This window comes from Spea bombifrons, chromosome 6 (assembly GCF_027358695.1).
Source record: "Spea bombifrons isolate aSpeBom1 chromosome 6, aSpeBom1.2.pri, whole genome shotgun sequence".
In the NCBI taxonomy this organism is placed as follows: domain Eukaryota; kingdom Metazoa; phylum Chordata; class Amphibia; order Anura; family Pelobatidae; genus Spea; species Spea bombifrons.
The window spans coordinates 6,456,238-6,479,432 of record NC_071092.1 but is presented as its reverse complement, the minus strand read 5'-3'; the positions used below and the strand labels follow the sequence as shown (position 1 = coordinate 6,479,432).

General features: G+C 39.5%; 2 protein-coding genes across 2 annotated transcripts; both read right to left on the bottom strand.

The window, feature by feature from the left end:
• Positions 1-1,659: 1,659 nt before the first annotated feature.
• Positions 1,660-10,827, bottom strand: LOC128499909 (solute carrier family 26 member 6-like). Its single transcript, XM_053468888.1, has 16 exons — positions 10,734-10,827; positions 8,931-9,108; positions 8,414-8,553; positions 7,724-7,834; positions 7,421-7,575; positions 6,846-7,010; positions 6,312-6,464; positions 5,836-5,918; positions 4,936-5,083; positions 4,691-4,804; positions 4,345-4,422; positions 3,820-3,915; positions 3,350-3,456; positions 2,919-2,988; positions 2,430-2,522; positions 1,660-1,839 (listed from the first exon to the last, which is right to left on the bottom strand). Exons 2-16 carry the CDS (start codon positions 9,032-9,034, stop codon positions 1,675-1,677), a joined length of 1,782 nt encoding a protein of 593 aa, XP_053324863.1. The 5' UTR covers positions 9,035-9,108; positions 10,734-10,827; the 3' UTR covers positions 1,660-1,674.
• A 1,724-nt stretch (positions 10,828-12,551) lies between these two features.
• LOC128499922 (solute carrier family 26 member 6-like) lies at positions 12,552-23,097 on the bottom strand. Its single transcript, XM_053468903.1, has 19 exons — positions 23,073-23,097; positions 21,950-22,169; positions 21,228-21,367; positions 20,854-20,964; positions 20,333-20,499; positions 19,546-19,710; positions 19,292-19,444; positions 18,261-18,343; positions 18,009-18,156; positions 17,552-17,665; positions 17,122-17,199; positions 16,779-16,874; positions 16,398-16,504; positions 15,584-15,653; positions 15,240-15,332; positions 15,022-15,138; positions 14,016-14,204; positions 13,447-13,501; positions 12,552-13,253 (listed from the first exon to the last, which is right to left on the bottom strand). Exons 2-19 carry the CDS (start codon positions 22,090-22,092, stop codon positions 13,108-13,110), a joined length of 2,175 nt encoding a protein of 724 aa, XP_053324878.1. The 5' UTR covers positions 22,093-22,169; positions 23,073-23,097; the 3' UTR covers positions 12,552-13,107.
• Between the last annotated feature and the right edge of the window lie 98 nt (positions 23,098-23,195).

Below are 23,195 nucleotides of genomic sequence, written 5' to 3'. Positions count from 1 at the left end.
GGTTTTTGAGATATACGCAACAGCATCATTAATGGAAGAAAAGAGTTGTCCCTTGGTGATCGTCTTGCTGAAGAAGTTCCCCGACTCCAGCTGCTCTAGGACAGTTGCTGTGGGGGGGAAAAACACTTCTAATTCAATAGTAATTTTGCTTTCTCAAAAAAACAAACAAAAAAATAAAACATACAACGTTCCATTAAACCAAAATAAGAACCTACAGGATCACGTGGATATTTTTCTAGGTAGCCTTGTAACCAGTTTGAAAATAATGATCCACATAGTCCTTCTAAAGCATGAACCATACGCACCTTCAGAAAGCAATTATTCGTCTAGTATTAAGAGATCAATGTAATCTACTAAAAACGATCAATGTTTGAACCTGAATTGATTCTTCATCTGGAGACAAAAAACAAACAAAAAACAAACAAACAAACAAACAAAAAACAGGTCCAATTCAGGTTGCACACCGAACATTTTTTCTTTATCAATGATACGTTGCTATTATCTGTGTAGTGACAGCGTCGGCTGTCGTGGTAGATAAGGTGATGGGAGTCGCTATTACCACGTGCGGCATACATTACCATTCAAAAGTTTGGGGTCACTGAGCTGTTTTCATGATAAACAAGGACATTTCTGGCTGCAACATAATTGCAAAATGAGTGTCTAACCATCAATTAGCCTTTTAAACTTAAACTTGGATCACAACATGGCAGTGGAACCCAGGAGTGATGGGAGAGATAAAGGGCCATTGGAAGCCAGGAGTGATGGGAGTGATAAAGGGCCATTGGAACACAGGAGTGATGGGAGTGATAGGAGTGATAAAGGGCCATTGGAACACAGGAGTGATGGGAGTGATAAAGGGCCTCAAATCTCCTACAAGTCTTATAGAATCTCACAAAAAATATTCTTATTTCTTTTCATAACATACATCCTAACATTCTGTGCTAGCCTAAGCCTTTGTTCCGTATCAAATGCACCATCATTCACATTTACCTTGACATCCAGCGATGTACACTTTTACATCAATTTCTGAAAAATCACGGAATATCTGAAACCAAGAAGTATTAATATTAATTAACGTACAGGTTTATTGACTTAACATTTTCCTGTAAAGAGGACATCGTAAAATAAAGTGTTATTCTCAGTTTACTCAGACTCAGAACATAAATATATTTTATCTTTCATAACTGAATGAATACTATAATTCCATCTATAAGAACATGTAAGCCCATCACTATTTTGTATAAATGATATTTTTTATGGGTTTGCAAGGCATTGCTTTATAAAGTGGAGAATCACCGGATTATTTATTTATTTTTTTCAAGATGAACCCCTTAAAAAAACTTTTTTTTTTAATTTTTTGCCCATCGTGATATTTCTCATGGCATTGGTAAGGGATGAAAATGGCGCTGCATATTCATAACACTTACATTTTTCAATATTTTGATGCTGACCGTATCTACAAAATTAACGGCGCTCAAATCCAGAACGAGAGAGTGAAGCTTGGTCTGGGTGGGACCCAAGAAACCCATCATGGCTTCCTCGCAGTCTGCTGCTTCTTTGACGACAGGAGCCTTCACTTCGATGGCGTTGAGTTCATTTTCCTGAATCTGCAACAATTAAAATGTATTGTTTATTATATAATACAAGATGAACTCCCGATCCCAATGTATAAAGTCATGGATATATAAAGGAAAGGCTCGCCTTCTCGGGTTTCCCCGCTCCTCGATGCTTCAGCTGGGTTTCCTTCGCTGCTTTTTTCTCATTTTTTTCCTGCATTCGCTTCTGTTTTTTCACGGCTTTCTTCTTCATGGCAATGAGTTTGTCCACGTCCAGACCGCTCTGAAAACGAACGTAGAAAATAATCTCCAACTTAAAAATAAGCTAAAACACAGATACACACTGCTGTTCAAAAGTTTGGGGTCACTTAGAAGTTTCCATGCTTTTGAAAGAAAAGCATATTTGTGTCGGTTAAAATAACATGACGGGGTTAATGTTGTAAACTATTGTAGCTGGAAAGGCTGGATTTTTAATGGAATCTCTTCATAGGTGTACAGAGGCCCTTTATCACTCCCATCACTCCTGTGTTCCAATGGTCCTTTATCACTCCCATTATGCCCGTGTTCCAATGGCCCTTTATCCCTCCCATCACTCCTGTGTTCCAGTGGCCCTTTATCACTCCCATCACTCCTGTGTTCCAATGGCACGTTGTGTTCACTGATCCAAGTTGAGTTTTAAAAGGCTAATTGATGGTTAGAAAACCTTTTCGTAATTATATTACAGCCAGAAATGTCCTTGTTTTCTATGAAAACAGCTGAGTGATCCTAACTTTTTTTTTTTTACCTACAATCATACATTTTCTTGTTGCCGATATGTAATGTAGCTGTTCTCCATTATTTGTGGCCGAAAATCTGAGTTTATAATAAATTTACCATTTTCTTAACAGCATCTGCATACAAATCCGCATTGGCAAAGTACAGCGTACAGGACGACCGGAATATCTTTATACCAGGGATTTCTTTAGCCTAAAAAAAAAAATTAAAAAAAAAAAAAATTAAAAAAAAAAAAAAAAGAATTCTTTTTTACCTTTGCATGTAGTTTACGAAAATTGCGGCTCACAGCCAGGCTTCAATGCCCTAATATTCTTCCCAAAGTCTATTGTAAAACCCCTGTTAGGGATGTTAGGCAGCCTTGTTCAGAGTCCCGTAGTTAGGGGGAGCAAAAAAGAAGTTCGAATTGTAATTTTATATGGTTATTATTGAGTATCGTTAATACAGGAAATATGTAACTTGTTAATGTATTATTTGTTAAAGACTAAGGACAAAGCCGTCTAAAGCTTTATCCCCACTACACAGAGATTATACGAGATGTAGGTTTGCTGTAGAAAGGGATCATTACCTGGAACAAGCCCCCCGACCTACCTGTGTATATTTGGACACATCTCTGTAGATATCAGTGTTGGAAATCTGTCCAAGAACGGAGTAATGAGGTCTGTTAGAGAGAAGACAAGAGTACAGGTGTGTGTATGAGGTCATCCTCATCCTAAATTTATTTAATGTGTTATTGGATTATCTTCCAATTATTACCCAATCCCTTGAGATTTAAAAAAACTGAATATTATAGTAAACATAAATCATGGATCTTGGAGCAACGTATCTATGCGTCTTTAAAATATATTGGGGACTTTAACACAATACCGGGTTTCTTTAACTGCATATGATCCCAAATCTATCTGGATGTGCCAAACGGAAAGATGTATGGATTATGATAGGAGGACACAGGCATGGAATCCACAGAATGCATTAACATAGTTTAAACGTTAAATGACATCCCGTGTTCCGTAGATACTTACAGTTGTGTCCTGAAGATAACGGTTAAAAGCGAGAACGCCACAGAGACACCGAGACCAATATCCAGATTCAGAAGAATAGTGGAAACAAACGTTACCAACCAGACCAGCTAGAAGATACGATGCCGATGTCAGCCATGACATAACGTCAACCAGATATAAAGAACCATACATCAAATGTGATTTACAATAATTAGGTTTTCTACAGACTGAAACCATACAGTATTAGCAGTAACGAGATGTCGTTGTATCTAGACACGAGTTTGGTGCGGCCAAGGTGGTCGGCCAACGTCCATCATAAATCGAGATGGAACGCTCTGGTACAGAAGTACAAATTTCTGACAGACCATTATTTTCTTGAATTTTACTGGTTTGGGGCCATACTGATGCGCAGTTACATATCAGCCCACAATGTAAATTCAGCAGTCCCATCACACTACATCTATAAAATTATTAAACAAACCATAGCTCACCAGGTCAATTCTGTTTGTTCTCCAGAGCGCCGGTATGTCTAAAAACTGCTTGTAAATACCTTTTAAGTTCACAATAACCACTGCAGCTAGAATTGCCTGGAGGAAAAATAAAATAAAATAAAAATTAGAATTATGTAAACAAACTACGGTATTTTATACCAGAAGCTCAGTTACTCTTTAATACTTTCATGAACTTTAGTATCAAGAGACCAAGTTTTATGACACCAATTATTTTAATTGCAACCCTGGAATCTGAATGTGTATGCCTCAATGCTCTTAGGCTGTGCTCCCATATATATATATATTTTTTTGTTTGTTTGTTTGTTTTTTAGTTTAAACCAATAATCATTAATTTAATGATGTTTTTCCTATCCACTGTCTTCCCACTCGGCGGTCATGACCCAAACAGATTATTTTGGCAGGTAGAAGAGCGTCTCAGTGGGTAAAAGTAGCAGCCGCTTATAATAATAAAATTTACATCTTGGTATCTATTAAAAAAAGGTAAAACTTTTGCCACAAACTCACTTTTGGTAGGGTTTCAAATAGCTGGCCGGCCTTGAGAATGATGACGAGGATCACCAGACAAGAGACAACACCAGCCACCTGAAGGCAAAATATATTATGATCAGTGAATGCAGGGGCTAGACTCCCATCCCAGACGCCTATAGGTACAATTATTGCCAATTAACCTCACATTTAATGAGAACACTAAGCCTAGATAAACACGCCAGGCTTTCCAAGGATATCAAGGAGTTGGCTCCAGACTCCACTCAACCTTCAGCAGGTATAATTATATGCAGCTGCTTAGTGAATCTTGGATGAAATCCAGGTTAGGAAGATAAGGATACCCTCCAGGTGGGGAAGAACAGACCTGGCTATTCCCTCCGGTGCTTTCCTGAACTAGACTTCTGGACATGGCTGTCCCAATGGTGAAGCAGTGGAAGAAGCTTCCTACAAAATTGCTGAGTCCCAGAGCAAAAAGTTCCTGAAATAAAATATACATTTTGAAATTTAAAAATAAAAAAACCCCATAATTTATATGTTTGTAGTCCATGTCACCTCCACTAAATACATTCTAGGGATTAATATCTATTTCTGTAACAGAAGGCAGCTCACCTGGTTGTTGTCCACCACGTAACCGTGTTTTACTGCAAACATCTTGGCCAGAGAGATGGTAAAGGCGTATGCTACAACCGCGATGGCAAACGCATTGCCAACCACCTTAGCAAATAACTCAGTCCGTGGCAACACCGGAGCTTTCATCCTTGGTGCGGAACAGTAACAGTATTTCAATATAAACATAGTGACATAAAAGACAGGCAAATTGGTTATTAAAAAGGTCTTAACAATATTATTAATGTAAAGCAATACACACACACACACACACACACACGCCTCACACACACACATACACACTCTCCTCACACACACACTCGCCTCCCACCAATTCCAGTAACCAAACAGGGACACTTTTACTTACAAGCAGGGCTGGGCTGGCAAACTAGAGGCAGCCCCGGCACCTTAGGTCCAGCGGCTGCCTGATGATGTCACTGATGTCCAAGACAAATTATTTATGATGTATCTAGACAATTTATAAACCCATTCCCTGCCGTTTCTGTAAGCATTATGGTTACTTTTAGAGTTGTAGAACCCTGCGATACCCTCCTACCCAGCAAACATTCCGAGCTCCTAGAAAAGATGAACATCAGGGCAGGAGAAAGGGATGGAGGATTGTTTATTTTGGTCAAGTATTTTCTTTAAAAAGCTCTTTTGGGGGGGGGGTTGCCCCCCCCATCAGGACAATGTTAAATCTAGAGTAGCAGAGTGTAACAAACCGGTCTCCAAATTTGAACTAATTATTCAGACTTTGTTTGTAAATCATGTGATTTTCCCTTTGAAGTTGTGCCAACTCGTTCTCATCACATGAGAATTGTAACCGTAGAACAGAGGTTTCCTGAGTGGGGGGGGGGGAGTGAAACACAACACATAATTATACTTTCAAACTGTGTTACATACCCAACTGGGATCACCCCCACGATATCCACGCCATATGTTTTATTGAGGTTGACGCCATAGGATATCCCAGTGGCTACAATTAACTAGAAACAGAGAAAGAATTGCATTTTGAATACACTTAAGATGAGTTAATACACACACAATGCTTGGCGAAACAGAACAAAAGCTTTTACAAATATCACAGAGCTAGACGAACTCACTATAACTCCTATCATGTACAGTCCACCAAATGCTGATGGTTTAGAGGGGGGGGTATTGACTCTGAGCCAAAAGTGTCCCAATTCTGTAAATTTAGTATTGAGTGCCTTGTCTACTCTGGAAGGCATTTCTTAGCCAGCATGAACAGCAGCTGGGGTGACTGCCCCAGAATTGTCCGCAATCTCATCTGTAGACCATCAAGAAATCCCAACCATCTGAAACCCAAACAGGAGAAATGTTCCACCATGTCGTACGGTAGGAGAGAGTAAATGTCTCACCGTAAGGAGTTCGATCGGAATGGGCATTCGGATTTTCGAGTTATACTTCACGTTCAGATACTTGACGGCGAACATGACAAAGATGGCAATGAGTCCGGTGATCAGGGATGCAGGATTGGTCTCTGGGATCTTGGAGCAGACTTCTATGACGGTCTAAAGTATAGAAGCATCTAGTGAATGTTCATACGTATAATGGCTTAAAGTCATTCCTCGGATTTGGAGCAAGAACATGGACACGATTCATCTAAGAACTTGCCTTGATAACAGTAGTGCGAGCTTAGACACAATTCCCAGACTACAATCAAACAAACAATGACAAAACTGAGAAGTGGTAGAGGCTATGTATTCAAACTGTTCAGAAAAGCCCGTTAAAACCTTACCCAACCACATTTCCTGGAACAATAGAAACATGTGTTCAATCAGCAATGTTTCTATGACTAGTTGTATAAGAGACTCCCACGGACATATTGTTGTCTCAGTTTTTCTGTATAATGCATTATAAAAGAAACAAAAAGATAGAAATTGAAATCTCACGTAAATAAGAGACAAAGCGTTGCTTCTCTGCATCACAGACACGCCAAGGATGCTTTTTAGTTGGGACACGGTGACGTGGATGGCAGCTGCGGTGGTGTAACCACGAATCAGCGGCTCCGAGAGATAGGTCACAACAAACCCAAACTGGACTAACCCCAGCACAATCTGAAAATAAATAAATAATGCACAATAAGACTTATTTGTATTCTATCACACACTACACCTCATGGCCTTACTACGTCTAGAGCCTTCCATTACAGCTGCTCCCATGTTATTGCATTGTGGTCACGTGATGTCACATTACATTTACCCCACAGCTGTTTGAAGAGCTTGGAATGGCCCAGGGGGGCAATTTCCCCAATTTCTCTCAGGCCATCCCACCCTTGCCATGTACACTTGTGCTCACCAGGGGATATTACATTATCACACGATTCTTCTCTTATTCTAGCAACCGATTTGTCCATAAAATGAATACATAGACATAGAATGTCAACAGATATCATCCCCACTAAAAACCTCAGAAACCTTAAAACATACACATATATATATATATATATAGATATATATACTCTTACCTGAAAGAGACCGACAAGGAACGTTAGGGCAGCAGCCACGGCCACTCTGTCTCCCACATCCGTGACCGAATCATTTCCAGTTAAGACAACGGTGTCATTGGGTACGAGGGATTCAGTGACACTTCCAACCATTACGGAAATTACAGCAAATGTTCCTGTGTTAGAAAACAGATTAATGGGAAGATTCATTAACCCATGCAAGTTCTTAAGAAATCGATTCTGATGTAACAGTGTAATTTTTAAATGTAAAATAAATTACATTTCAATTGTCATTTCTACACAGTTGTATCAAGATTCCGTTACCTGGGGAGATATGTCGCGATGTTCCGAATATGGAATAGATAATTACGGGATAAAATGAGGAATAAAGACCAAATACCGGAGGGACGCCGGCTAGAAGAGCATAAGCCAAACCTAGAATCAGCAAAAAATACAATTAAAATATAAAAAACACAAAACTAGCATGGTTCTAGTTTATAGTAAATTTATAGCAACAAGTTTACTCGTTAAAGTGGTTTAAACCCTTGCACATGTGGATTCCTTTCGCGAGGTAAAAAGCAGTTTGCCCCAGCCGGGGCAATCGTACATATATCCTGCAATGTAATGGGATGCAGCAAATCCTGGGCTTCCAAATTCTCTTTGGGGAGGGGGTATTAAGCTGTCTAGGGGACAAAATTTGGCCCGGCATGTGTTGAGTCTTTGGCAGAAGAATCTTTTTCTTAACTTGCAATACCACATATGACCACAAGGGGGGGAATAAGATGCAACCTTATATTTAATAGCCCTCCTTAGTCATACTTCTCCTTCCAGGGGTTTCCATTGACGAAGATGGCTGAATGAGACATCAAGCTCGTTAAAACTATTGGTGTTTGAGTGAAACATCCTAACAACACGCATATTAAAAAGGGGCTTAAATAGTTTTTTAAAAAAATAAATAAATTAAAAAACCCAAACAAAAAGATGAGCGTGATCAGATGAATTAACGATGCGTACCTTGCGGAAGCTGGATAATACCCACACTCAGGCCAGATATCACATCTCCTAGAAGCCATTCCTTGAAAGGATAATGTGGAAGCCAGCTAAGGATTGGAATAAATTTCAGCAGAAAGGATTTCGCAATCGGCCCAGAACACCTGAAGTAGAGAAACGGAAAATTAACATCTAATCTCACCCAAGAAGGAGTAGTAAAAAAACAATGTATACGACAGAAGAGACAGACAATGGTTTATTTGGTCAGGCTCCAGAATTCCAGAAGAAGACTTTTTAGATACATTTTAATATCTGCGAATGGAACGTTTGTAGGTTCCTGCGGTTTCATATATTGTATCTTGAAGATACATTTCGGGCCGAGGTAACCAAACTTTAAAATTGCCCGTAAACGACAAAAACTCTTTCTTGTAGGGCGTTCACCTCACTAAAATGTTACATTTGGAGTTCTGTCCACATAAAATGTCTAGTGAGTAGCTTTCAATTATTTCTGTCACAAACAGTCAGCTGCCCCACACGGTACCTTAATCTTCTCCTCATTCTGGTCAACAGACGAGGCCCCCGATCGGTAGACTTTGGAGCCACATTCTCCAGTTCGGCTTCGCTTAGCACTAAGGAGGCGGTCATTATACGTTCGTTGGCGGGAACCCTCTTTTAATTTCAACAACACTTCTTGTCTTTCAAAATGCGGATGTAAATTTCTGTTTAATAAAATAATTGAATTAAAATGTATTCATGGGAACTGCCACACAGCCCGAGGATAAAAACCCCAGCACTGTACACCGTAATGCAGGTCAGCATTGGCAAAAACATAATTTTGACAAAACTAAATAAAACTATTATATTTTTTTTATCTGCAGACCTGGAGGCCACCATTGTTGTCAATCATGTGATATTTTGGGTGACTTTCCCTGCTCAAACCTCACACTGAAATTATTTTTTATGCCAATCCTAACGACGTCTGTTCCATCCTCTCACATATTCCTCTTTGAAAACTCAAATCCCCTAAATAGTTTAAACCAAAATCAATTTCTGCTCCTAAGCCGTCAACAATCAATAAATGCCTACTACGTATCTAGGTCATAACAGAAATGCTGCTACATGGCATAAAATAGTTTTTTTTTTGGGGGGGGGGTTGTTTTCTATGTGAAAAGTCTTTGGAATGGTTCCAAGTAGCCCATTACTGGTTTTAAGGTTTTTCCTTCGAATCAGCAGATAAAGTAAATATTCAACCAGCCGTGACAAAGCAGAGAGACACTTAACCTTTAGGAAGACATTTTCCCCGTAACACTAAAGTAACATACATGTCCCTCCGGGGGTTATAACCTTTAAAGACTCTTAAGCTTTCTCCGGTTAGTATTAACTCAATATGTTGACACCGTGCACCAGTAAGTAATGCGATAAGGGTTATCACAAAACCCCGGCGCGTGTCATTCACCCGAGCAGATCCCGCAAACGCTTGTTACATTATTGCTATAACACCGTCCTATAAGTTCACAATATGGCTTGGAGGCTTCTTAAAGCTCATCAGACTCCGGAACCATGATCCGAATGATGTCTACAATATACCGGTATATATATATATTCTATGTAGGTCTCCTGTTAAGGGTTAACTCTGGTAATACTACCAAATTTCAAGGTATTGCCTCTAAAACTAAATAGAAGGGCAGACCAAGTTGGCCGAATGGTTCTTCTCCTCCACCAGATTCTATGTTTCTTAGGAGGTCTGCAAGCAGTCTAAAGTTTTAAAAAAGGTATTTGTAACCCGATCCGCCTGTTTTTAATCAGATTTGTACAATATTGTAAAAACTTCTATTATCTATAACAGATCCATGTTAAGCATCTTTCATATGGCCGAGATAATATACTTTAATTGAATAAAGACCCCTGATGAATGGATTTTAGGGTGATCAGGTCTTTAAGATGCAATCCAGGGGTTGTTCATAAACACAAAAGCGTAGAAAGTATACAATGGTCTTTGAGGAACAAAAAAGAAATGTGTCCATAATAAAGCAAGTGTGATCAGAAAGCCTGTTTTGTCTGAAATATACACCAATTATTACTTATTGATTCGTATAGCGCCATCATATTCCGCAGCGCTGTACAATGGGATGATTTTATCACTGATGTCATTTTTGTAAGGTTATTGGTCAACAAAACAAATTGGCTGGTGGGGGTAGTTCATATTTTTTTGTGGATTTTAAAGAAAAAAAAAAGTGCTTTTGAAATGTGATTTCTCGTTAGGGTAATCAGTACCCTTTCATATAATTTTTGGTTTAGAAATAAGCTATTATTAATAGAAGAATCTCGCGGAGCGCGGTCCTACCTAGGCTACGGAAACCTGGACAGCTGAAGTCCGTGCCGTTCTTAAGGAATTTCCTCAAAGTCTAGAAAAGTTCAGTAGGGGCTTCCAGTCCTCCTGGAGTTTTACTTCACTCCATGTCTCTGAGCGGAGACTTTGAACCCTTTTATCTCGTTAAGGCGATTCAGGTGGATGATTTATAAATGCCAGTGTGTATTAACCTTATCAGCGCTGGCTTTGCCCCAGAGTACATGTCGGTATCAATTAAACTTTAGAATTATTTAGAACCTAGGCCTTGTGCTATTGGGTTTGTTGTTGGTTTTTAACCCTTTAAGTGCCACAGCACGCAGACAGCATCAAGAAGTAGCTGGGCTCTGGCACCCCAATAGTTAAAGATTTATTAGGCTTTTATGTTTTTTTGTAAAGTTAGAGTGCGGAAACCGAGAATATTATGTAGGCAATCTTCTGATTTTTTTTTTATAGGGGTCCTATCGAAAGAGTAAGTTGATCCGTTGCCCCCTTTAAGGCAGGAGACGTATGAAAATGCATTATGCGGGGCTACAATGATTAATGCTGTTCCACAATATACATATTTTATATCCTTAACTGGTTAGAGGAGACATAGGCATTCTTTCAAAAATAAAATTATGCTTAAGAAAATGCTAAATCTGTGCCCAGACTATAACAAGGTGGTTCCGTTCGTTACCCTTTTTGTCTGCTTTCTGTATGGTGGGAACATTGTGTGACATCAAATTCACCTGCCGGCTCTGAGGTCATAGATAAAATGACCACATCCCCTTTGAGATGCTCATGGAATATACAGTGTTTGGGGCAACAATCAGTAGTATTTGCATTTTGCATTTTAGTTGACTAAAAATACAACTTCTTAAAGTTTAAAAAAAAAAAAAAATGTGTTGAAAATTAAAGAAACGTGACTGTGATACTTACAGAAAAAGTAGGTGAGGACCCTGCCCGGCCCCAGTCTAATACATTGTACATTTGCAAGTGTCAGGGCCCCCTTCTCCTTCTGTAACTATGGCTTGAGGCGTGTTAGTGTTATTGTCAATGATGTATTCTGGTCAAGGTTGACTAGGTCCAGGGGTGGCAAACAGCAAAACTGGGGGGGGGGGCAGATCCTTGACCCATTTACACCATGGAGGCTGTGCCTCCACCTACTGCCTTTAAGCCACAGAGTGTTGATATATGATGTCATACCCTGGTGCATACCCCATACCAGGGGTATTAGGAGTCTAAAAACATTCTAGTCGGAATCTGAATTTGGCTCACAATTCGGTGGAAATGATATATATATATATATCATTCCCACCGAATTGTGAGCCAAATTCAGATTCCGACTAGAATGTTTTTAGACTCCTAATACCCCTGGTATGGGAGACTACAGGGGTGTCGAGCCCCTGGTTATGACCCTTGAGATCTGGAGTTTGACATCCCTGCTCTACTACAACACAGTTTACATTCTGAAGACGTTTTGAAAGCTTGTGCGACCCTAAGAATTGTTCAGTGCTGTATCGCTATGTTTGGGCCCAATATAGTAATAGCTACAATTGTGGCAAAAATATCTTGGAAGCTCCATAGAAAATCTCAGAAAAAGGTAATTTTGTAATAATAACCCTAATTTGGATCATACACACAGACAAAACTGTGAATGGTAAGCTGCTATATATACAATCGACTCAATGAGAACACTTGATTCCAGTTGTAAATAGTGAACCCTGTCCCCAGCATGGAGGTGACCTAAAGTAACAAGAGCGGGAAGGAAGAATGTATCCGTAATGGAAACGTCGTATTCTCCTTCCGATGTGTATACAGCAGGCAAACAGATGCACTCACAAGAGCTTCATACTTGTTTCTTTATTCTTTTTATTAAAGATACAAGACACAGCGTACCATAAGGATTGATTATTTCACAAAAGGAATAAATGCCTATTTTTGAATGAGAGATTTTAATTGGTTGAACGTTAATCGTAGACATCTCAAAATCCTCAGATATGGTGCTCATGGAATAACTGTTGATTTGCGTTTGTCTTTTTTCCTTTAAACTGTGGGTCGGGGCAATCAAAAAATATGATAATGTGGAAATTGTGATTGAGAAGGTCCATACCCTAAGTGCTTGAAGACCAAAGCCTCAGAGATGTTTAGATTGTAAAGTGTTACATTTTGGGCATGTTACCAGCACCATAGCTGTTCTAATCTCCTAAAATAATCCTGTAAACAATTGTCTGGTGGGCCTTATGGAAGTCCAGCTATGGAATGTGAATGTACATTTGACAGTGTTCTCCAGGGCTATGTCTTTAAAAGTCCCAAAGCTTTGGCTACAGTGATAAATACAATCATCCGCGTTTCGGCTGTCCAGGTTTTCAATGAGAAAGGAAACCGATTAAATTGCCGTTACTTCTTGGATTGAACTGGATTCATGGTTCTGAGAGAGATAGGAAACCGCGTCATGGGTCGTTGCAAAGACCAAGGCTGGAGTGAAGGTCTCGTTGAAGAAATGACTGCGCTCTAGTTGCCTTAAAACGTCAGCTGAAAACAAACAATAAAAATATATGAATTGCAGAAGGTCATACAATATACAGACCTGGACATTTAGTCTACTATTGTGTGAGATGTCCATCATAAAATAATGAACGTGGTGTCATATATATAGACGTGTAATCATATGTATGAATAGTCCGGGTCAGATGAAAGTTTGCAAACATCAATCAAAGTAACTTACAAGGACAGTTGGTAATATAAACGTCAACTTCAATCTCGTGGAATTCTTCAAAAACCTAAGAAAAAAAGGAGACACAAATGTAATAAGAGACTGCATTTCCTGGACGCTGTTGGTATTTAATATTAATACAAAATGGCGATGCCAACTTGGATATTTTGAATAGGAATGGATAAAGATGGCATTTTGTAAGGATTTTTTTCAATGAACCCTCATATTTAAGGCACTGAACCATGGATTTATTATCAAGGGACTATTCCAGTACTTTTCAATTGCTACTGTCTCCCAAAAACCATGTCTAAGTAACAGATTATGATGATGGGGAAAGGGGGATTCTTGAGGGAGAACCTTTTTTTGGTGGAGGAACACGGCATCACTATCTATACTCATTGAGGCCCATTGAGGTATTGTTATTAGATAGGTAGGTTTGTCTAGATATAATACTGAACTGCAAAGTCATTTCTTCATATTACCTCTGCAATCCAAACCCACGCTGTGTGTCTTTATTAAGTCTTCGGACAAGAAAATGTTCTCGCTATGTTTATTTCTGTAGCTATAGGTTCTTCACTTACGTTTTTTAACATCTTTACTCCAACCGTGTCTATGAAACCAACGGCCGCAAAATCCAGGATGAGGGAGTGGAAATCAAGTGTCTCTAAACCCAAAGATTGGAGGGTGGGTGCATTCGGCATAACCTCACTCAGAGTTCTCAGACTCCCCACCATGCCTTCCCTGTTCATCAAAAATTCCAAACCAGTTCCCTATAAAAATAAAGGCAGACATTTGAAATGTTATACTTAGGGATGAGTATGTATATATATCTACCTACTCATTGGAATTCCCTTCTCTCATCTTTCCCCTCTAGTCCAAATGCTGCCAGACTGAGTGTCCGCTGTCCTTAAAGGTCCCTTAACAACACTGCACCCCCTTATATTTCTTTCATTACCACCAAATACTCCTATGACTTTGTCGATGACTTGCATCTCTAAGCCAATATTACTTCTTTGTGATTATGCCTCCAGAACTTAAGTCACGTGGTAGCTTTTCTGGGGAATAATTTACTTCATTCTCTAAGACTTGGGCCTTCTTCTCATTAAAAGCTCAAATGTTCAGAGAATCATACAATCTATCCTCTTAATAACCTACAAGTGCATTCTTCAAGGTCTCCTCTCGCTTTGTCATCTCTGGGCCATCTCTACTTGTTCTTTGATACAATTAAATCCAGGGAGTCCCTCACCTTTCTTCTCAACTGCCCTCAACCTTCTAATAGAACGTAAACTCAAAAGAACATTCCCCTCTTATGCCTATCCTGTCGTGTCCATTCATTATCCTCCCTCCCACTCTCATCTGAAGCTCTTCACAACTTTGTCTAAAATGGTGAAAAATGGTTCAAAACGCGATCCATGTGAGTCTCAAAACCAACTCCATGAATTTCAACCAACGTACCCAACGATAAACTTTAGTCAACTCTTCACATGGCCCAGACTCGGGATTTCTTGCTACTCTTGCCACAAAAGCAGCTCACCTGGATCCACACGACACATCTCCCCCCATGTCTCTGCATGAATTATATCTCACCCTTTGTGTGTTTGCCAGAATTTTTTTTGCCAGATTGATAACTTTATGTAAACCCCTCTTTCGTTTCATGGCAGCTTTCTTCTTTTTCTCAATGAGTTTGTCAACATTGACACCCATCTGGAAAATATTATAAGTTTTATATGTATATATTAAGATCAAACCGGTGATGTATTTATTTAATTGCGTAGCTTCATTTCCAAGGCGTTTGTGGATCGTACCTTTGCCTTCAGGGCTTTGGCATAATGCTCGGCATTCGCAAAATAAATCCCAGTGTTTGACTTGAAAATCTTGATGCCGGCAATTTCTTTCGTCTAAAATAAATCCAAATTTTTTTTTATTTCTGGTTTTGTAGAGCTTTTTTTTCTGAGCATAAAGTCAATCACTTGACAAACTGGGGCAATTAAGATAAATGCGGTAAACCGGTAAAACATTTTCTCTCTTTTTTAATAAAGTTTTATTTATTTATCCAATATTTGGGAATTTTAAATGAAGAGCATGAAATTTTTTTTAGTTTTACTCCGATGTTTAGATCATTAACACAGAGAGTTATGTGAATAAATACCACGGAATATTCTTCTACATCCCTGTAGATATCTGTTTCAGCAACTTGGCCAAGAGTTGAGTAATGAGGTCTATAAAAAAAGCAGAAAAGTATAAATAACTGAAATACTTTTGCTGCTAATGTTAGAACTAGTTTTTGGGGGTGTTTGGTTGATATTGAGTATAATTTTTGTTTGTTTTTTTTGTTTTGTTTTAAAGCAATATTCAGAAGAACGTCAGATGTGGATAGTACATTAGGTTCACAAAGGATTTGGTAACATCACCGACAAGAGCATGGAGAATAACGTCATGTTGTAAATGAAAGATAGGTAAGAGAAAGCCGTTATAGGCATAGAACATATCAGTTTATGGCAAAGAATAAGATGAGACTTAAAAGCTACAGCTGAGGAGGGCTCCATTTGCACCTCATGTCTAACCTAGGTAAAAATATTACAGGAACAGTGCAGAACCCGTCCAGAAGTCTTGGAGAACATGGTCTACACTACTGTGCCACCTTGACCATTCTGGTAAGGAGCCCAAAATCCTTCTCGTCTTCCCCTGGTTGGTCAAGATGTATGGAAGCCCAGCTGAGAAGACATAGGGCCAGGTGGACAGGAAGATGTAGGGTTGATATAGCACCTGGACCATGGCAATTTGTAGGGTAGCCATGGACCTGGAATTGTTTTGCCAGACATGTAAAATTAGGATAGAAAATGAATCCACGGAAGCACGAGCTTCTAGCAAGGGGGAAGTTCAAGAATTCAAGTCATACCTTACGATTAGAAAAACATTAATGGAAATTTCGGGTATAATTATAAAGCCTTCAAATAACTCACAGCTGAGTCCTGAAAGTGACCGTCAATAGCCCGAACACAACCGAGACGCCAAGCCCTATATCCAGGTTGAGGCAGATGGTCGAAAGGAAGGTCACTATCCATATGAGCTACAGAAGAGGAGACTCCTGGTCATTGTTATATAACCCATATAATTATCACCGTATGGAAGAACGAATCCCACTAACTCCCTCAAACGTCATTTAATGCAACCGGACAATGAATCGTTTCAATATATCGCTGGAGACACAAAGGAAATACAATATTCTTGGCGTGTTGAAGGAACAATATTTAGTGTCATGCGTTTGGTCCAACAAGATTTTGATTATTTGGCTAAGCAGAAAATTTTTATGTTTTTTTAGAAATTAAGAGTACAGAACTTACCAGATCGTACTTGTTTGCTCTCCATAGAACAGATATATCCATGAACTGCTTGTACATTCCTTTTAAATTAGCAATAACGATAGCTGATAATATAGCCTTGAAGAGAAGAAAAAATATATTTTTTTTGTTTTTTAATGTATACTATTTGTCTTGATGGATATGATTTCCATTGACTGCAATGGGAGCATTTCAACACACGCACAGGAAGTGTACTTATGTGCACTTCCTGTTTTCAGTAAAAAGGGCAAGGGGAGGACAATGGAGAAAAATGCACTGAAATCCTTGAAAATGTGTTTTAAAAAGTGTAATTAATATATTAAAGGCTTGCATTGGGTAGGCTTACCTTTGGAAGGCTTGTGAACAGTTCCCCTGCTTTCAGGATGATCACCAGAATGATGAGAGAAGATACGGATCCTGCAATCTGAAGAGAAGGTACAATTAAGGAAGACGACATCGTGTTTAATAATCAGTCAACTCTTAGCACCAACGGAGCACTCGGTGTGCTTGTGATGCTAGCGTGCACAATGGTATGCAAATTAGTTATTCACAATTGAGTATGTTGATTTGCATATGATTTGCATATTTGGGTAACGTTTTTTCTGGATATGCCTATAAGCGTTCTCCATTCTACACCAAAACTGTCAGAGGTTCTAGGGGTGCTGTCTGAGGTTCTAGGGGGCTTCAGACATATAGTTTGGCCATAAGGGCCCACCCTAAACAGCTCACTTACAAGCAAGAGCCTAGTACCGCGATTGATGGATGAAACGTGTTACCTGCGTGTTCCCTCCCGTGCTCTCCTGGACAAGACTTCTGGACATCGATGAAGTGACAGCAAAACAATGGAAGAAACTTCCGGTTAAATTACTGAGTCCGAGGGCTATCAGCTCCTTTAAAAAAAAAAAAAGCAAAATTGTGACGCTCTTTTCACCAATACTACTCAGCACCTTAGCTTTTCAATATTAATCAGATGAGTTAGAATACTAAAACTAATCTGTCGCTTATTAACTTTTTGTTTAATTTTACCTAATTAAACTAATTATTTAGTTTAAAAAATATGATGATGACTTCAATAGGCTCTGCCTTGTGCCCTTTTGCCTATCTGGGTAGGCAAGAGATGGGGCTGTTGGCACATGGTAATGGTAACTAAAAAAACACTGGCATGTATGATTATTGTACAATAAAATTAATTAAAAATACCAAAATTTATAAAACAAAAACCACAGGTCTTGCCTGGTTGCTGTCAACTTTATAACCATGCTTCATTGCAAACATTTTCGCTAGCGAGATGGTGATGGTGTATCCGACCACGGCGATGGCGAACGCATTGCCAACCACATCAATGAACAAGTCGGTATTGGGCACTGTGGGCGCTATCAATCTGCAAAAATAAAATAAAAAAATCAGATATTCATTCAGAGTTTATGAAAAAAAGGTTGGAAAAGAAGAAGAAAAAAACTAAAATGAAATCCAGCTGATACAAACCCAGTAGGAATATCTCCCACAATGCCGATGCCAAACCTTTCGTGTAGGTTAACGCTATACGATACCGCGGTGGAAATGATGAGCTATGGGAGAAGAAAAGAAGAGATCAGTGATATAACATATATTGATGATATACCCCATTGTACAGCGCTGCGGAATATGACAGCGCTATATAAAACAAATATAGATATAAGCAAACTGTTATATGTAAAGTGACCAGGAGTAAAACTTACCTCCTTTCACCAGGAGGATGAGGATATTGAAAAAGAAGGAAATTGTCTTGGGGCGAGTTTATACTCTGTTTACATGGTAAGCAGGTAGGGATTGCTTGCCAGAGGGAAACAACGCTATAGTAAAACACTATCTTCTATAAAGTGAGAAGAGCTAATATTTATCTATATACAACTGGCGCTGTAGATAGACTACTGGGTGACCCTAAGCCGTGTTTGCCATACTGTCTCTTTATATATTATCATGAATACATAGACACATAGAATTTGCTTACTACGGCCAGACTGGCGATCACAAGGTGGCCGTGGTACTTTAAGGCCAGCAGCTGCCTGAGTGCGGCCAACGGCTGGATATATGCGGCCACATGCTACGTTTTTATGCTCCTGTAGTGTGCGGTCCGGGATATCAAGCCACTGGCCACACACACAGCAGCACCAGATCTGTCCGGTCTCGTTGCCGGCAGATGAGAATCTTTCATCCCATCTAATCAGTCTTTGGTCTCGTCTTAGATTCAGGAGCCATATGCCATATCCTAGGTAGATGATGACCCTTCATCATTTTTTTTAAATTATTATTATTATTGATATTATTATCATTATTATTTTTATTATTATTATTAATATTATTATTATAATTATTCAATATTGTAACCAATTGATGCACAGAATGACACAGTTACTATTTTCCATCGCATATCTTATCTGAGCAGAATACAAATATATAAAACAAACCTTAAAAACATTAAAATGTAATCGTGCATCTATTTAGACTTTTCACATGAACATGGCGCATCGTCTTACCGCCACCAGCTCGATTGGGATAGGCATGGGCAACTTAGAGCGCCACCTCTGGTTGACTTCCTTCACTGCGAAGAGGCAAAACAGGGCAATGATACTAACAACGAGGGTGCCAATATTTGTCTGGTGGATCCTGCGAAACAAACTGATCAACGACTGAAAGAGAAGAAACGCATTTATGAGATTAAAATGTATTGTTTTTATTCATTCCTCTTCTAGGCGGGGAGAAGAAGAACCCCTTACGTGACGATACTCACATAAATCAGAGACAACGGCTGGGATCTCTCACTGAGGGGGAGTCCAAAAATATGTTTCAGTTGAGACACGGTAACATGGATGGTGGCAGCCGTGGTGTATCCGCGAACCAGCGGCTCAGACAGGTAAGTGACCACAAACCCAAACTGCACCAATCCCAAAATAACCTACGGAACACAAAAGGAACCCTTGGTCTTAACCCTGGACAAACACAGAACCTTAATATGTCATGCTCTAGAACCTTGCCGTTTAGCAGAACAATAATCCCCTTATTATCAATCAACAAATTCTGTTTCAATATTAACAAAAGGTATCGTTAATTAACTGCCAGACCCCCAATCGGTTGATCATAACTGGTTTCTATATTATGCAATAAATAAGGGGTTATCAAAGGTATTAGAAGCATGGAACCCATTAATGCAATTAACGCAAGTTCCAATTTATGTAGGGCTAAATATATAATTACCGTTATTAATAACGATAATAACTTACTAAGAGGGTGGTAGATACTAAGTGGAACAGCCTCCCAGCAGAAGTAGTAGGGGTTAATAAAGTGAGGGGATTCAAACATGCATGGGATAGACCTGATTAAGGTTTGAGTCTTTACAGCACGAGAAACGGGCAACTAGATGGGGCCAAATGGGTCTTATCTTCTTAGTTGTTAGAAAACTGGAATAAGCACACTTATCGACTGAATATACCCTAACTCAGAATGAAGCTTCAGCCGACACACCTTCCCCACCTACCACCTCCTCCTGTGCCTCCCATCAAAATAAAGACTCACATTACCTGGAAAAGCCCCACCAGTAAGGTTATGGCGGCCACGAGCTCTACCCTGGCTTGGTCTCTTGCAGTTGTATCAATGATTGTGTCATTTCCGGGCAGTATAAAGTTATCATTGGGAACTAAGGTCTCCGTCACACTTCCAATCATAATGGAGACAACAGCAAAACTCCCTGAAATATAAAAACACGTACAGAAAATAAATTGGGCTAAAAAAAAGACAATGAAAAGTGCATGTTTTGGTGCTCTTTGGTAACTTTGTGGCATCTTTTCTTTAGGCCACTCATTGATCTTTCCCAATAGTTGTGTTAATGGGGCTTTAGGCTCCAACCATCGTGTCGGGATTGAGGTCAGGAGCTGTTGTGGTCACACTAAAGAACTCAAAGAACCGTTGTGGAAAAAAATCTTGCTAAAAACTTCTATAATTTGCCTTATAGGGAAAAAGAAATCCAAAGATGCCTCGACGAAACGATACGATAAGAAAAGGTTGACCTAAAGTCTCTCCAGAGAGCTCTTTGGTAACGTACCTATTGAAACGTGTCTGGATGTTCCAAAGAAAGAGTACACAAAGACAGGAAAAAAGGAGGAATACAACCCAAAAACTGGTGGGATTCCAGCTAAAAGAGCGTACGCCAAACCTAATGAAAACAGAGTGAGGAGGTCAAGGTTAGACTTGATACAAAGCGATGCATCGGATAAACATTCTATGGACGCTCCACTTCTATGGACACTGAAGATTGAGGGCTGATCATGATTTCAGACTTTTGATCTCATTACATGTTAAATGGTGGATATCTCTTAAAGAATTATTACCCTAGAAGGCTGCTTACAACACCTTGGATCGAGACAATGAAAAGAACTTGGGGATACTTTCTGTGATCCACACACAAGACTGAGGTACCTTGTGGAAGCTGAAGGATCCCCACACTGACTCCAGACACAATATCTCCCAAAAGCCATTCCTTGACCGGGTAACGAGGCAACCAGCGCAAGATTGGAATGAACTGAAACAGCACAGACTTTGCTACAGATCTTGAACACCTGTAAAAATGTAATGTAGAAACAGGTCGAGACTCTTTAGGCCTTGGGTGACTTCTTCAACGTGCCGTGGGTGGCAGAAGTGGTGATGCCACCCACTTCTGTCCACGTTCTGTATTGCAATATCAAAACCATTTTATCCATATAAAAATGTGGGGCACGAGAATATTATGAGCCTCAGTACTCCAAATGAGGTCCTTCTGGATCACCCAATAGTGTTGGATTTTTGGATCTCCTCGTACCAGTTCCTCAGGATGCACCAAGTCCTTAGTTTTCTATGGGACACCAGTAAGGAACTTAAGCAGACCCAGCCAAAAGCTGGTGAATTGGTAGCTTTCCAACATTCCAGAACTCCAATGACCCAGCGCACCTAGCAGACCAATGACGGGTCTCGGCCATGAGCCATATGGACCACATTGCTTAATTACTTTGGTCCTCCAGAAAAAAGTTCTCGGCTATCTTACACCTCCTTAGTTAGGCTGATTTTAGGCTCCAACCACCCCTACCACCTATCAGAAAATAACTTCTATCCCACCAAGAGTTCTTTGTGATATAATACTGAATGCTTTGCATGTCCTTACTGACCTTAGCTTCCTTTTAGCAGCACTGGAAGCCGAGTGCCATATATTGGTGGGAGTTGGAGATGTCCCACCAAGCTCCTTCTCGTGAAGCACCGAACGCTCAACGCAGTATCTGACATCTTGGTTTTTAAGCTCCTTGTTTGCCATTGGCTGGTTCTAGCAGAAAAGCGACGAGAAAGACTTTGCGATCGTCTCTCTCCTGGTTCCAGATTGAAAAGAAGTTCCTGCCAAGACACACATCATGCTCATCCGTACATCTCCTTGAAAGCAAACAGAATGCCGTCCTTGCTCTGCAGGTATTTCCAGGTAAGTTTAAACATTGCAAAAAATGAAACATATAACAACAGATAAAACTGTAACGCTGCGACTGGCCAAGGGTAATGGGATTTGTAGCTCAATACTTGTTTTATACTTTATTCCGCCGGTTGCCGGGAGACTGAGTGTTCCCTTACGATTGCTTCTGGCACTAAAATAGTTATAACTTGTTCTAACTGATCATTCGAAATGCATTGCTACCCTCTGCTGGCACTCAGGGGGTTAAGCTTTTTTTTCCCCCCCTTTTATCTATTCTAAGTCGTTAAAGAGAATGATACCCCTCTGGTCATGTGACCACATATATTGATTATATATTATGCAGGTTTGTATACCTTAAAGGGATCTGTTACCTTTACAGCGTTAAAGGGACACTCCAGCCACAATATGCTCTTTATTGATAGCCAAGTGGCTTTTCTTAGCCTAGATAGATAGATTATAGATAGAAAGATAATTGATAGATAGATAGATAGATAGATAGATAGATAGATAGATATAGATAGATAGATAGATGGATAGATAGATAATTGATAGATAGATAGAGATAGATAGAGAGATAGATAGAGAGATAGATAGATAGATAGATAGATAGATAGATAGATAGATAGATAGATAGACAGACAGACAGACAGATAGATAGATAGATAGATAGATAGATAGATAGATAGACAGACAGACAGATAGATAGATAGACAGACAGACAGACAGACAGACAGATAGATAGATAGATAGATAGATAGATAGATAGATAGATAGATAGATAGATAGATAGATAGTTTATGGCAGGAATTCAGTAATAGTATTAGACGTCTCACCTCCCCGCGTAGCATTTGATTCTTCTGGTTCGCGTCCAATATTAAGCTGCCCCTCTACATACGTTTATATGCGGTGCCGAGCTGGACGAAGATTGGGTGTAATCTAAACAGCAGGTTATATAT